The 16,301-nt window shown below is 34.3% G+C and overlaps 1 protein-coding gene across 1 annotated transcript in view; it reads left to right on the top strand.

Annotated features, from left to right (window-relative positions):
- Positions 1-16,301, top strand: part of LOC113231521 — a 100,294-nt gene that overhangs the window by 23,746 nt on the left and 60,247 nt on the right. The window contains exons 2-3 of the mRNA XM_026465846.1: positions 836-952; positions 2,800-2,930. Of these exons, the coding sequence (XP_026321631.1) occupies positions 938-952; positions 2,800-2,930 (146 nt within the window). The 5' untranslated portion in view covers positions 836-937. The remainder of the gene's footprint in view (positions 1-835; positions 953-2,799; positions 2,931-16,301) is intronic.

The raw sequence follows: 16,301 nt of genomic DNA, 5'->3' as shown, positions 1-16,301 counted from the left end.
AGAGTGTGCAAAGGAATTGCATGAAATCATTTCGCTATTCCCTTTCTATCATAGGGGAACTAGACGCAGGCTGGGGTTCCTCTATCTCTCCTCTACCTCTATATTGTGAATATACACAAGATTCGTTACGTTTCCACATTGCGTACACATGGCATACAGCATTGGAGTAGAACTCTCCGCATGCAAATTTATACCCTGAACGCTATAACTTGAGCCTTTTCAAGGCAAGATTAAATGGGCATTATAAACAAATTGTTACGATAGTATTACACGTTTACAAAGCATGTTGTTGTAATGGCCGGTTTTCTTTTCCTAAATATGATGTCGTGTTGAACACAAGTTTTATGTCATCATTTTAAATGGATGGTTAGAATACAATATAGCATTATCTTTTATACATATTCTTGTTTAAAGTTATTTTTTACGGTACCAAGTGACAGGACGAACAAATCATAATAGTGGTAAGCGACTCGCCTGTCCATAGCAATTGCAGTGCCACTCTGAGCGTGAAATCGCAAATGCGTCGGTCACCCTCAGACATAAGTTGACAAATCCCATGTGAATTTAATTTCACCAGCACCCTTACTCTTCAAACCCGATCGCAGTGATGCTCATATTACTGCTTGGCGGCAGAAATAAGTGAGGTGGCAGTACTTATTTGGACGAACTTTTCACAGGCTTTACTGATATTAGAAAACTATTTAAACATAAAAATCTCATGACTGTGACTATGGGACATTTAAAAAGCCCGAAACGTTGGTTTGTTTGAAAAAACAATGTACGCGATTATTGGAAAAAAAAGCCTATTATTATTCACTGTTGTAATTGTCAACAGGCTGACATAGCACATTCGGCCAAAGGCTACGAGTCAGAGGATGAGAACGCAGGCAGAAAGCGGCAGAGGGCCATCGACGAGCGGCCCACCAGCAAGACCACCATGTACTCTAAGCAGGTGTGTAATACACACACACATAGTAAGACAATAAATTTGAACCCACGTCCCGAGGCAAGCCTCAATCGACAGGCCTGTGGGCCGTGATAAGCTACTTAAGTTAGGTATGGGTAAGTAGAAATTTATTAAAAATCAATAAAAAGCTTTGGAGTCCCCTGAGATACTGCTATTCTCGCTTAGCGATCTTACGCTTTATGTTGCTCTCGCGCAAGTCGCGTCCTATCATGTTAGCCCTACTGATTGCATCGTCTGAAATGGACCTTTCTCAGTTACAAAGCAACACGAATTTGGCTAGAGTATTAGCCAAATTCGATGTAGAATAAATGTGAACAAATAAAAACATTATATTGTCTTCACCTAAGATTGTTTTAGGGTTACCACAATTTAAATATTTTTTCCCGAAATTCAATTTGGTTATAATATACTAATCTTGAAGTCATGTCTGTAACGAATTTTGTTCAATAGAAGTTTAAAATCACTAGTAAGTTATTTTGAAATCAACATAGAAATTACCAGTAAATAATTATTTACAAAACTGTGTCAGCCCAAATTATTTTTTTATTTGTAGGGAGAGATTGCAAACATTCGAATCCGGGTAGTAATTAATTCAAGTTTAGAATCGGAAATTAATGTTGGATGAGATATGCAGAAAATTAATGTAAAATAAATCTTACAATATTGTTTCTTTTCATCCACCATTTACAGCAGTAGCAGTAAACTGCCTTGTAACTGCCTCCGTGGCCGAACGGTCACCATGCCGGCCTGTCACGTAGTGGTCCCAGGTTCGATTCCCGGGCCGGGAGAAATATTTGTATGGCCTACATTTATTTCTCTCGTGAGTTTGGGTGTAATTTGTCATTGTGATTGTCTATGTGTGTGTCCATGGCACCCGCGACACAGGGTTTCCGTAGTTTATTCCGTAGGCTATGTTGAGTGTGTACGTTATTATTATTATTATTATTAAAATAAATAAACGATTTAAGGTCATCTAATTTTATAATTTGTTTTACTTTTTACATTCTGTTTACATTGACAGCAAACGTAATAGTTATTATTATTATTAAGTATCTTTTTATGCTATCAAACTACGTAATTACGTATTTAATCATACATATCAAAAGGTACTTTGCTAACTTTATACATAATAATTGGCCAGGTAATTATTTTTACTTTTACGTAACCCAATTCCCGACTTATCAATTTAACTTCCAATTATGCGAGCAGGTCGGAGGCAAAGCTTGGCTAAATCACAAGCATTGACAAAAATGTTCACTTCCTACGCATGAAGGCGTAGGTTACCTAGTGAACTTTTTGTTATTAAACCGGCTGTCCTGTAACAAAACCTAATAAATACTTTAGACAAAATTACACAGGAGAGCCCAAAAACTAAAATCATGGTCGCCCTACACTTTAATGTAAAAAAAAAGTAATAGTATTACTTAGGGTGCCAGTCAACGACGATATTGATGTCACAAAAATGATCACAACTTTATATATTAGATATTTTATACCCTTACTAACCTTATGTATTCAATTTTTATTTTATAATGCCAAGTGATGGGACGAACAAGTCGTGCACCTGGTGGTAAACGACACGGCTATCCATAACAGTCAGAGCTTTAAATCGCAAAGATCTTAAGGGCACAGCCACTGCGTTGACAAGTCCCAAGTGCCTGTGATTTCACCAGCACCCTTATTCTGGTCGATGATTCTGGCTGCTGCAGTAACTGTACTTATACATTTAGTAGCTGTAGAGCTTCTTGTGAAAGATTTCGTCCAGGAACATACCAGCCTTATTTATTTCTGTGCTTCGGTCTTGATTAAACATTATTTTGAACAATTTACAGGAGTTCCGAGAGCAGTACTGCATCAACAACAAACAACTGGATTTGCTGGAACTGGAGAAGTCCAAGAAGGACAGATTTCTCGGATGTCTTTCCCAGTACCACATCGAGAGCCCCTGCTCCAGAACCAATAGGTACAAAACCTTGTTATTAAAATATTATTGAGGTTACAAAATGTGTTTATAAACTTAAAACCTGCAAAGATATTTTTAGCAGACAAGTCACTTAATTATTATTAATGTCTGGTGTCTAAGTCTTGTTATTAAGCCGTGGGAAGCCCCCAAAAGGCTTTGTGCCAGCATAGCCTTCTACTATAGCCTTCGCTTGCGAGGAGACCCGGCCGTGAGACGTGTAAATGGGTTGATGATGATGAATGTCATGGTCCTCAAGAAAGCGAAATAACTTTTTGTCTTTGATAATGTTTCCAATAGTACTTGCGTATATTCCACAGTGCCCAATTTAAAAAAAGTGTGAAAATTGGATGTCATAATAATGACGATTAGATAACGAAATTTTTCGAAAGTTAATGTCAAAAAAAGTCAATGAATAATATTTTTCGCCGTTTGCACTGCATTATGTTCAATAAATATAATTATATTACAGAGGATTGAAAACAATCAATTATCGTTATGCCTGTAATAGAATGTTTGTGTATATTAAATATTCACCATCACAAACGTCACAAATTTAATAAGAAGCTAATTAGCTGCATTCAATATGTCGAAGCGCCTAATTATACGTAGTTTATAATATTGTAAGCTCGATGTAGAACTATTTAAATGGAGTATATTATCAACCTTATCAACGTTCCATGAGTCGAAAATTGGGTTCAACCATAAGTCCACACATACCTTAATATGGAGTCACAAGTAGGTACATGCGCTACTTCAATGTTACATATTTTAGTTGGATATTTTTTAACTTGTATTTTTTTTAATTAATAAACAGTATGGATGTTATATATGCCGCACGGAGAAACGTTGAGGGAAACTCCCTCGTCACTAATTGTGTCAGGAATTATTTGATAATAATTGGTATTGGTTTCATTCTTCGTTATCAATTCGTCATGCCGGCGGCGGTGAATAGGGAATCGGACAATTTTTCAGAAAGTGTCTAGAATTAACTAAAATATATATGTACAGCCATGAAAAATAATATTTTATTAAAATAAAGCTTAATAGTCTCTAAAATGTGCTAAAACTACGTTAAAATTTAAATAGAAACAAATTGGCGCGCAAACGTAACAAAATGTCAAATTGAACGCGTGACGTCATTTGTAGGTAAACAAGCTACGAAATCAAAGGCAAGGTGTTATTTTAAAGTTTTTGTGAAGTTTGAAGTCGTTATGGAAAGGAAAACATATCGTTGGTGTGTAGTACCTCAATGTAGGAATACTTCTATAATTACCCCAAATAAACTATTTATTGATGTACCTCGAAAATCCGACATACGAAAAAAATGGTTGGTCCTAGCACGACGAAATGTCTGTAAATTCAGCGATATACTTTTGTGATGATCACTTCGACGTAAGTACAGTTTATGCAGTGAGTGATACATAGATCGAAGCATGTGTTAATAATTATATAGTAAATGTTGTGTTATATTCACTAGTGCCTTTAATTATGTAATGTAATAATTATGTATTCGAATTTTAGCTGCCGAATGATATGGAAAATTACATGCGATGGAAGGACTGTACATTACCATCGCACGATTTGAGAGGTGGGAAATTTAGTTTCTCATATAACACAGGAAGTGGAGACAGGGGGGAGGGTCTGGGGGTAGATTTTTCCCGCCAGGGGTTCGGAGGGAGGGGTTTACTCTTCTGTGCGAAAACATGATTTTTTGAGGTAATTTTTTTCGAATTTTCAAAAATTGATATATCGAAAACTATTAACGTCCTAACTTTGAAACTTTGCACGAAAGGTCCCCCTTCCCCCCCCCCAGCCCTCAAATCGATAGTAATACAGTCCTTCCATCGCATGTAATTTTCCATATCATTCGGCAGCTAAAATTCGAATACATAATTATTACATTACGTAATTAAAGGCACTAGTGAATATAACACAACATTTACTATATAATTATTAACACATGCTTCGATCTATGTATCACTCACTGCATAAAGTGTACTTACGTCGAAGTGATCCTCACAAAAGTATATCGCTGAATTTACAGACATTTCGTCGTGCTAGGACCAACCATTTTTTTCGTATGTCGGATTTTCGAGGTACATCAATAAATAGTTTATTTGGGGTAGTTATAGAAGTATTCCTACATTGAGGTACTACACACCAACGATATGTTTTCCGTTCCATAACGACTTCAAACTTCACAAAAACTTTAAAATAACACTTTGCCCTTGATTTCGTAGCTTGTTTACCTACAAATGACGTCACGCGTTCAATTTGACATTTCGTTACGTTTGCGCGCCAATTTGTTTCTATTTAAATTTTAACGTAGTTTTAGCACATTTTAGAGACTATTAAGCTTTATTTTAATAAAATATTATTTTTCATGGCTGTACATATCTATTTTAGTTAATTCTAGACACTTTCTGAAAAATTGTCCGATTCCCTATTGTAACATCAAATTAGTTAAATTTAGAGCTAATGGGTTTGTAAGTGCACATATAAACAGCGACCTGTCAAACATTTTCTTCCTCGCCGAAAACTGACACTCAACAACTCCATTCGGCGTTACCCACTCTAAAATAATAATAACTACAGCCATTGATTTAGCGAATAAACTAACTAAGTATTCGATGTCTCGATAGTCATTAATGAACTGTTTAAATAACGCGCCGTTATGTATAATGTGAGAGAAAAAGACAAAACCAACTATTTGCTGAAAACCAGCGCCACGAAACGGTTTAATAAAAAGCCGTTTGTGGATAAAGCTGAGAAAGTCCCGATTGCACCAGCCGCGACATGCATGGCGGTGAATTAGGTACTGCATTGTTGTTTTAATTCAGTAATCAGTCATTGTTTTAATTCACCATTTTTTTATTGTTACTATTATATCATTATTTATTTGGATTCTCGCCTCTCCGAGGGCCTAAAAGTTTAATTTTGAATTGTTATTATTATTATCATTGTTCCTCTGTTGCTTTGTCTATATGCGCATCTGTGATTGTGTAATAAACAGTTTTCTTTCTTTTCTTTCTATTTCACACAAATTCCGGTAGATTTTAGGGGTTTCATTTCAGCCTTTATATGAGGTACTGTGAACGTGTTATGTGTCAAATCCAAACGAGTAACCATGGACTCTCGACAAGACTGGATTTCCTCTCCACCGACTCTTGCATTGGTCAAGTACCTATCTACAACTGTGTTGTCATCTGCATACGCAGAGATACCTGGAATTAACGTAATAATTCATATGTAGCAACAAGAGAGTTGCAGACAGTACGAAACCTTTCTACAGGCGTCTAATTTGAAGGCACTCTCTAAGGTTCGACTTCTGCGAAAAATTGTAAATTTCAGTACCTGTAAACCCGTAATTTTCAGTATTTTTATTTTTTAGATCAATATTGCCAAAAAAGCAGCAAAACTTTTTTATAAGGGCCAAATAAATAAATCTTCATTTCAGTTAATACCTTGCCTTTATCTCATTTTGATACAGGTAACAAAGCTGAACAAATGTACAAAGATTTGCCCAAATTGCTACGACGAGGTTGTGGTAATAGTCAATGAGTTTGGTGAATCAGTTTCAATACAACCGGACAATAGCTTTCAGTAATACTCCACTTGTACCTATTTAAGGGTTTCAGGAAAAAAGTATATATTGTACAATATGTATGTATTATTATTGTATTTTAGATTATAGAACTATATTATACTGATGTTAAACAACAATTTTTGTTCTATGACTTATTAGGAAACGAAATAAATTTACCAAAACTAAATTTTAAGATCTTGTTGTACGATGTGACACTTTTTATGTCTGTATTTGGTAGTAATATAGTAAGTTCAAACGTGCAAGCGTCCTCCATGGCGACCTCCAGCCCCGCTCCTGCATTTTGCATCAGACTGGTATTTACGCTAGCGCTTTCTTTTGTCATCGCAGAAAATTATCAACGTTGAGAGCGGTATATTTAAATATTAATATATTTGCACGACAGTTAGTCTAATGAGTTATTGAACAAAATGGAACAAAAGTTGTTGTTTATGGTGTTAGTATTATAGTAAAGATAGGTTGTCAGTATTTTACAAATAACCCTGTATATTTAAATGTTAATTGAATGTGACAGTTTTATCATCATCACGGTTCTCCTCTAAGAAGAGATTAAATCCTCTAGACTCCACCCGGCTGGTCTAATGCAAGTTGGATACTTCATACGTTTTCTGAAGCGTTTTCTCTAGCTGTTTGTAAGCGGGCAACACTTTTCCGCAATGAATTGTAATTTTACTCCGTCTTGGAAAAAAGAGAGTATAGCCGCAGACTAAAAATAACGTCTCACAGTCCACATCTGTTCCTAGCTTTTGAAATTTTTATACAATGTGTTTTTTTTAACTGGACAGTATGGGGAAGTCCAAAACCACAGAAGCCACAGGAAAACTGTCTTACGAGCCATTAAGCCGATGAGGTGCCTAAAATCTCTTAAATATGGTGTTTTTGTGTAAGATTTTAGGCGATAACATAGCACGTGGAACTTTGAAAATAGTACATCCTGTAACACGTATCTTGAAGTGTAGCTTGAAAATCCTAGAATATTGCTTAATGTCATAGGTAATACAAATACTGGATTACAGTGAGACTCTGGTGGTTATTATTTGACATATTTTTCTCGGGCAAACCAAACTTGCTTACTACCAAATTTGGTGTGGTTATTTAAATGGTACTTATCTTGATCCTGACACTTTATTTGTTTTAAATAAAAGACAAATAACAAATTTAGGAGTAAAAAGTAATTTTCGGCTACTAAAGTACGAGCTAAATATTTGCTTGCAAATTATGGACAGTTACTTGACAGTGTGAAAAAATATCGTACACAAAAAAATACGTAAATAAGTAAATATAATGCACCAATTCGTTGAAATCAAAACAAAATATTCAAAAAAAGTCAAATTTAGCCATTAGGTGAGAATAAAAAAAAAATATTTTTGGTTGGATTAGAACCTAAAACACAAAGTATTTAAAAAAATGAAATTATTGTTTGCGTCCTTGATTATTTACTAAAATTGCAACGTTGAAAACTTCTGCTGCGTAGCTTGCGTCCGTGGGATACGTTGCCAGACCTCTGTTTCGATCATGGTTTTGACAAATTAATTTATATTGTATATCGGCTGTCTACCGTCGAGCACGATACTTACGAGATATGTAGTTGGACATAGTTATGCAAACTATAACCAACCCACAAAATGTCACTTTCGAGATAATTAGATTTTTGTAAAAACAGTGTGAAGAAATAAATAGGTAAGTTATTTGAGACTGGAGATGCGCCGAGTGCTTGTTTGCTACTCGGTGTACTCGGCCGAATAATTCGGTTCATTAGAAACTCGGTTAAAATAAAGCATCACAGCTATAGACATAATAAAGTAAAATCAACAATATATTTGAAATATTCAAAAGATATTTATTACTAGAAATTGTAGACAATTGTAACAATTTCTAGCAGTTTAGTAATTCAAAAAGAAAGTTTACATTATTAATATTTAAAATTTAACAAAGGCAAGTTATGATGTGTGATATTTACAAGGCTTTCTGCGTGTTCAGGTAATAGTCTGTTCCTTTTTTCTTCATAATCTTAAGCGTCTTAAGTCTTTTTTTTGTGTAAACAATTTTGGCATAGTTAATTTTTTGCTCAAGAATGAGTTGGCCTTAAAAAATAATAAAATTGATAAATTTATTTTTAGTGCTCATCGACTCAGTTTCATGTAAGAGTAGACTCATTGTATCGGAAAAGTCAGGACTGCAGAAGTTGGTCAAATTTAATATAATATTATTAATTTTGCATGAAAAAACTTTTTACTAAATTGGACCAACTTCTGCTATCCCGATTTTTTTCTTCCAATACAATACCTATATGGTGGAAAATTGAAACGGGTCAGCAAAGGTAACTTAACCGTTATAGCTACTGGGAAAGTCTTAGAAGGTTATCCATAAATTTTGAAGATATATCGATTGGCACTCACATAATATTGAATGTTGAAAATATGGTATAGTCAGGAAATGAAAGTCAATTTTCATAAAACCTTTTTTCGTTCTATTCGATCCTGTTACCGGAAAGAATATTAGCAAAATATTTACCACACAGTTACTATTCTTAGGGACATTATTGATAGATACAGATATTGGAACACATTATCCTACCAAACGTTCATGATTTTTCACAAAACTGCGGTCACTCTCTGAATCAAATCTCTGGACACGCATTCCCCGACAATTTCTTTCGTCGTGTAATAAATATTCCTAGGCTGGTTCCGAAAAACTTATTGGCAATTCGTGATCAAATGGGCGCAAGCGGTTAAAATTTAGAATCAGTAGAATGCAATGACAACGAATATACATCACGCACACAACGGTATGCAAGAAGACGTCGATTCGAATCCGACCGGATCGAAGGAATTTTTTCTGACTGTTCGATCTTTGTATTAATAATTATAACAAACTAGTGGAGTAATTTCACAAAAAATAATTGAATATCAATTCAATAAAAATTTAATTAAATTAAAAATAATTACAATTTTAAGATTTTGTTTCTTGATTTAAAAAAAAACAAATTATTATAATTTCACAAAAATATTGATTGAATGATCGTTTTTATCATACAAATATTCTGTATGATTACTATTTTTTAAATGCGTCATTCACGTCATGCGTCGTCTACTATTTCGTAAATCAGGAAGATATTTCAAAAATCTGAGGCACATCTGTCGGGCTTAGTCAATGAACCATTATATTTTGAAAAAACCAGCGTTAGAGCGATACCACACGGGCGCTGCGCCGCGCCGGGTGAGTTACGTCGTCGCAATGCAACGCAATGGTTTCAAAGCACCGAGTGCCACACGGGCAATGCGATGTCGCTTTTTTGTTTTTGACTATTTAGCGATCATCAATAAAACTACGTAATAAGTTTTTTTTCTTTGGGACTCTATTCTTGACAAACAGGGACATGTTGTTAATAAAATGCTCACGTAACAAAGTTACTGTTCTACATCATTATACCGTACTTGAACTTGAGTTTTCGATACAGGGTCGTTCCCCAGTGGCGCGTAGATGCCATTCATGTAAAAGATATGAACATATTCCCATTTCCATTTTGGAAACAAGTAAAAAATATGGCTCCCCTGTCGCTCATACTCGCTACAGTCGTGTTTATTTAATACGCGTTGTTGATAACTTAATATCCCAAATAGCTCGAACGTATTTGTGCTTGGCTATGACAGAAATTTGCTTTTGCATATTGCACTGTATTGGCTAAAAATAGTATTTCTAGCAGATTTTGTGCTTATTTTTCAAGGGAATTTATTTTTAACCAAAATCCCAATTAAAAACTTCCTGAATAGTAACTTAAGAAGTAGTAGCTTGTAAAAGATTTTAAACTTAAGATTATTTTCTTTATTTTAAGGAAGTAACAAGTAACTGGCTCATTTTTTCAACTTCTTCTTATAGTATCGATGGCATACACTATAATGCTTACAGCCGTGGTAAACGGACTTGTCGGTCGGCGTGCGCGAGACGTACAGGAAAGGAATGGTATAAGGGCCCAAGCAGCACACCCATATCTAAATATATACTATTAGATATCTAATGGAATTTAATTCGATTGAAAATTTTAAGATTTCAAATTCCCTCAAGATATCTCGAAGAAGGTTTCTAGATAATTTAAAGTAAAAGTGGCAGAACTTTATTAGTAGATCACAAGAGTGCTTAAAAAGTGCTAGGTAGTGTTAAGAGTGATTCTTATCTTTTTTCTCAAGTAACCCTTCTAGAATGTTAAAAGACCATTTGTAGACAGTTTATTTAGTCTTGTAGACAGTTTTTAGATAATTTATAGTCTATGATAGTTTTCTTAATAATGCTATTTTAAAACCAAAATACTAAATCGTTACAAACATAAGACGCAGTTCTCTTAATACTAATAGATTTCAAGTTTAATGGCTTACAAAATATAAACTATCAAAATTGCAATATGACGAAATTAGATATAATATTTCTGACTTTTTCGCGCAATGTTTAATCGGTTAGAAAGCGAAATTGACATGCGACTTTAAATACATTGTGAAAAGTGATGTAAAACCTGCCATAAAAGTAACGCGCTCGCTAAATTTTAAATATTTATGTACAAAATATAAACTTAATAAAAATACAGTTATCGATTTTCGGTTTTTAATATTTATAGAAAGCTTAAATATACAAAATAATTCATGAAACAAACCATTTCCAAGAAGTTCTAGGCTTCTTCAAGCTAATTTCAATTAAGATTTACTTTTTCAAAAGAAAAGAACTTTTCCTCTGCTACTTCATAGTCATTCCTTAAAAATAAATATGGCGATACATTTAAATTCTAAAGGTTTTTTGAAAACACGGTTGGGAGCATTTTGTCTATAGCTTTATCTATAGAAAAACTTTAGAATACGAAAAGAATATTTTTACTTTAGTGTAGTTGATCTTGTGAATAATAATAGACTGTAGAAGAATAATCAGTTCTACGAAGTTTTTATGATTGTCTACAAAACGCGATGTTTCTAAGCGATTTTTTCTTTTGACAGTATTACAAAATCTTTAGAAAGTTATAGGAAATAGTGAGCGTATTATGCAATGAAAATCTTTTCAAAGCACTAGGTCAATAAAACAATTGAAAAAATCCAGTTTGTTGCAAAAAAACGTTATTCTGTATAATTATATGAAATGTGTTAGATATGACTAGAAAGGTGGATAAATTCCCTATCATATGAATATAAGGAATATTTTAATGACATACCTAACTTATGTTGGAAGAAATAAAATTTTCATTACAAAATTGAGGTTATTTCTTTACGCCAACCACATTTCACACAATGGTTTCACTGTATTCTATTGATAGACGGCACAATACACATACAGAACATTGAAATACAGTAGTTTACGCGCTCATTTCAATTGTTTTTGTCATTTCACAACACGGAATTACTTCACAATGTTTATTTATTTGTCAACAAACAAATACCGGCCATGACCGGCCAGAGCGCGAATTACGACTATTGTATCCAGCGTTGCCAATTTGTGGGGAATTCCCCAAATTGTGGGGAGTTTCAACTAGATTGGGGATTTTGTGGGGATTAGCGCTATGTGAGGAAAATGTGGGGATTCTAACATTTTATCATTTTGTTTAATCTATCAATTGCTGATGCAACGCTAGTTTGATAGTTACTGTTAGAAACACTTTGTTGGACTATATCGACGTGTTTTCAACATCGCATATCCCTCGTATTATTAACAAGCAGCTTAAATAGAATTATTATTAGAGCACTTGGTTCCGAATTGTAAAATTACCAGTCGGTGCGTGTTGAGTTCGCGATTCTTTCTCCCGCAAACAAAAATGATTTTTTGTTCAGACTGATTACAGATTAATGTTGAATCTAATTAATATAACTGCCTCCGAGGCCGAACGGTTAGCACGGACTGCCATGCAGAGGTCCCAGCTTCGATTCCCGGGCCGGGAGAAATATTTGTATGGCCTACATTTATCTCTCTCGTGAGTTTGGGTGTAATTTGTGGTTGTCTATGTGTTTGTCCATGGCACCCGCGACCCAGGGTTTCCCTAGTGCGGGACTATGTCGAGTGTGTACGTTATTATTATTATTATTATCAAAATAAATAAGCGATTTAAGGTCATCTTATTTTGTAATTATTTTTACTTTTTACATTCTATTTACAGTAAACGTAATAGATTATTACATTTTGAGTTTCTTAATTCCTTGTTATATTTTTAAGCGACGTATTTCTAATAAATAATGAAAATTCGAGATGTGGGGATATTGTGGGGAATATAAACTTTGTTCTCCCCAAATTTGGGGATTTTAACCGTGATTTTTGGGGATTTTGAACAATTGGCATTGACAACGCTGATTGTATCGAATGACGTGACTTAATATCCAAGGTTTACCACCTCCACCAGATCTTTTAATATTCTTTACTTTGTCCATTTTGCATGAACTCTTACAACGTCCAATAGAGTAAAAACCCTAATTGTAGTATTTTTTTAAATAAAATCACTGAAGACGCGCTATAACGTGTTTGTCAATAAGTACAAACACTACAGAATGTCTATAAATTAAATGTATCTATTTAGAATAAACTTAAGAACACTAGTTTTTAGAGTATTAATAGATTTTACTGGAAGTGTATAGAAGAATTTTACTAAAAATAATCAGTTATTCTACAGAAGACTTTAAAATAAGGACTATAAGAGTAAATCTTAAGAGAGATTACACTTAATTAAATTGTTTGGTATTAAGAAGGTCTTAAAATTTTGACTTGAATGAAATAAGTCTATAAGAACAATTTCTTTTTTCTAAAACCATTTACAGAGAACTATTATCTAAATCAATACCATATTAAGATTGTTTATAGATATAACAGTATTAAGGCGTATAAAGTGTGCCCCTTGGGGGGAGGCTCCTTCGTTGCACTCCATTTTTCAAAACTATTGAGCACTTAGACATATCAAAACTCTTTGAAACGAACTTGGAATATTAGAAACAATAATGATGTACTAAACAGCCGCCTCATTTACCTGGTGACAAACTAGGCAATTTCTTATACTATAAGCTCAAGAAATCGAGAAATTATAGTTACACGCTGTCCATGTCAGTTACAGTGCCACTCAGAGTTTTAAATCGCAAAGATCTGAGGGGCACTGCCACTGTGCCCGTCACCCTGAGACAAGTTGACAAGTGCTATGTGCCTGTAATTTCATCAGCACTCTTTCCCTTCACAACCGGAACACACTAATGCTGATATTACTACTTGGCGGCAGAAATAGGTTAGCTGACGTGTACTTCCCTGGATAAACTCTTTCACAAGGAGCTCTACTGCTACTAAGGCACAGTGGCAGTGCCCCTCAGATTTTTGTGATTTAAAGCTCTAAGTAACACTGTAACTATTCTGAACATGCGTGTCGTTTGCCACCATACGCACGACTTGTTCGTCCTATCACTTTGTATCATAAAAAAAGTAAAAGTAGGTGCCAGAGCAACTTAGCAAAGTTCATTTCTCAAGCTGGAACTTCCTCCCACAGTGCAAAGAAATTGAGTCAACGTAGTCGACAGAAGGTTATTACAAGGCCTTTCTACATTAAGACGTTGTTAAAATAAGACAGATATGAATATTTTTATATATTGTAGTTCGACTACAATACCTAAAAATATTACCATTGATTTTCATCACCCACATTTTCGTTCGCGTTACGTTTTATGAAATCTTTCAAAGGCCTCTTCCATTTCATTTAACCGGCACTCAAGCCCGTAAAGGTTAATACCTAAGCACAAAAGTCACCTGAGAAGATAATTGTAGGACAAAAATGTCGCGTATTGAGTGCACTTTGCGCTACAACTATTAAAGCAAATTAATAAAACAAAAAACATTTCAATGTTGATTCTCAAAAATGAAAAATGTATAGGAAATGAAACTATTTTTCCGGATTTAAATCGCGTATATTTGTTTTTTCAAACAAACCGACGTTTTGGGCCCTTTACAGGTCCCATGGTCACGGTTGACTGAGGTGGTACAGTATTCAACCAGTTATGTCTAATATTAATGCAAACCACCCTATTTTTTCACTATAGTTAGAATAGTTATTAATTAAATACTTTATTTTTAATTTTACAAAGATATTTCATGATATCAGGCCGAAACTTTATATTTCTTTAAATCTTTAAAAAATATATATAATATAAAGTTGGGACTAGTCGAGCTAGTGTTGTATCAACCTCAACTCTACAACGTTTGTAATTTTATTGTTTTCCTAGGATTATGGATTACCAAAGTACATTTGAAATGTTCAAATCTATTTGGAAAATCACTGTAATAAGAGGTGCCTATAATTCGAAAATAACGAGTTTTTAGGTGCGTATAATTTTGAAATGTTTTGTAAACGTTAAACAGTTTTCAATGGTCATGTTTTTATCTCTAAACGTTATTTAGCGACAACGTTTTCTGCTTTAGAGAGAACAGATAGTAGACAAAGATAGTAGGGACTGTCCCCATCAAATCATAATTCGTTACTCTAGTGTTCCTGAAAGCTTCCATCACTCCCAATGGCTTTTGTAACTTTGTAACCTGATTTCCGTAACAAATTCTGTCCTTTTATCAAAGGTAGAGGCAACAAATTGAGCATTTTATTATTCAGTACCCCTGTAATCGTATTAGTCGGGTACCACTTTAATACCTTCAACGTTTCAACGCCAACTTTTGCATTTTTTCCACTGTTTTGGATTTAAAATTACATTGATATTAAAATTTTTCTGAAGCGGGGTGGCCCAGTGGGAAAATGGTTGTTTTTAAATTGGGAGAACAACGATTCCGTCCTTCGACGGAACGATTCCGTCTTTTGATTCGACTGTATTTTTTGTGCGTATGTTACGCGGGTTCTGGGATATTTGTGTACCGATTTCAATGATTATTTTTTTGTTGGAAAGTTAGTGGTAGTAGTAGAGCTCCTTGTGAAAAAGTTCGTCCAAGGAAGCAAGCCGCCAAGCAGTAATGTCAGTATTACTGTGTTCCGGTTTTGAAAGGTAAGGGTGCTGGTGAAATTAGAGGCACATGGGACTTGCCAACTTATATTTCAGGGTAACGGCCGCAGTAGCAGTGCCCTTCAGACCTTTACGATTTAAAGCTCTGAGTTTGCAGTGGCACTCTGTTATCGATAGGCGCTTACCAAAAGACGCACGACTTGTTTATGGTTCTTCTTCTAAATAAAATTCAAATTTGAATAACATATTCAGGAGATGAATTGTATTTCACCCGCTTTCCGTTAACCGATTTCAACAAAACTAGCAAAGAGATGTAATTCCACAAATTTATGAGGTCAGGTTTTTTTATAAACAAGTTATATAATTGATATCTCTCAGTTTGTCTTCGGTTCATTTATTTGAATGATAATACATTAAAAATTTACAAAAAAAAATGTATATTCATTTATTTATATGAGCAAAATAATTTAATTAATGTACACATACAGACCTTTTGTTTTTGTTGTTACAAAAGCAAAAAGGAACATATTTTTCTTTGCGTCGTATTTCATGTCCGTACGTGGTCAGCAATCTACTAGTTTACAAGAAAATCAGTATGTGCGTTATTAGAAGGAAACAAAGTCTAATATTTACGACACCTTATTCATCAGGTAACTTGAACCAATTCCTGCACAGAAGTTCGAGCAATACATCACTCGAATAGTACCTACCTCAGTGGAAAGAATAAGAAAAGAATAGATAAAATATCGAAGTAACTTTCCGGAACACAAAATTAAATCTTTTGTACGTGCGTGCTATAATCGTGGCATTGAAAAATAAGAACTT

This window comes from Hyposmocoma kahamanoa, unplaced genomic scaffold (genome assembly GCF_003589595.1).
Source record: "Hyposmocoma kahamanoa isolate Upper Pololo Valley unplaced genomic scaffold, ASM358959v1 65, whole genome shotgun sequence".
NCBI lineage: Eukaryota > Metazoa > Arthropoda > Insecta > Lepidoptera > Cosmopterigidae > Hyposmocoma > Hyposmocoma kahamanoa.
Note: the sequence above shows the minus strand (reverse complement) of the source record. Positions and strands in the feature narration are given on the sequence as shown.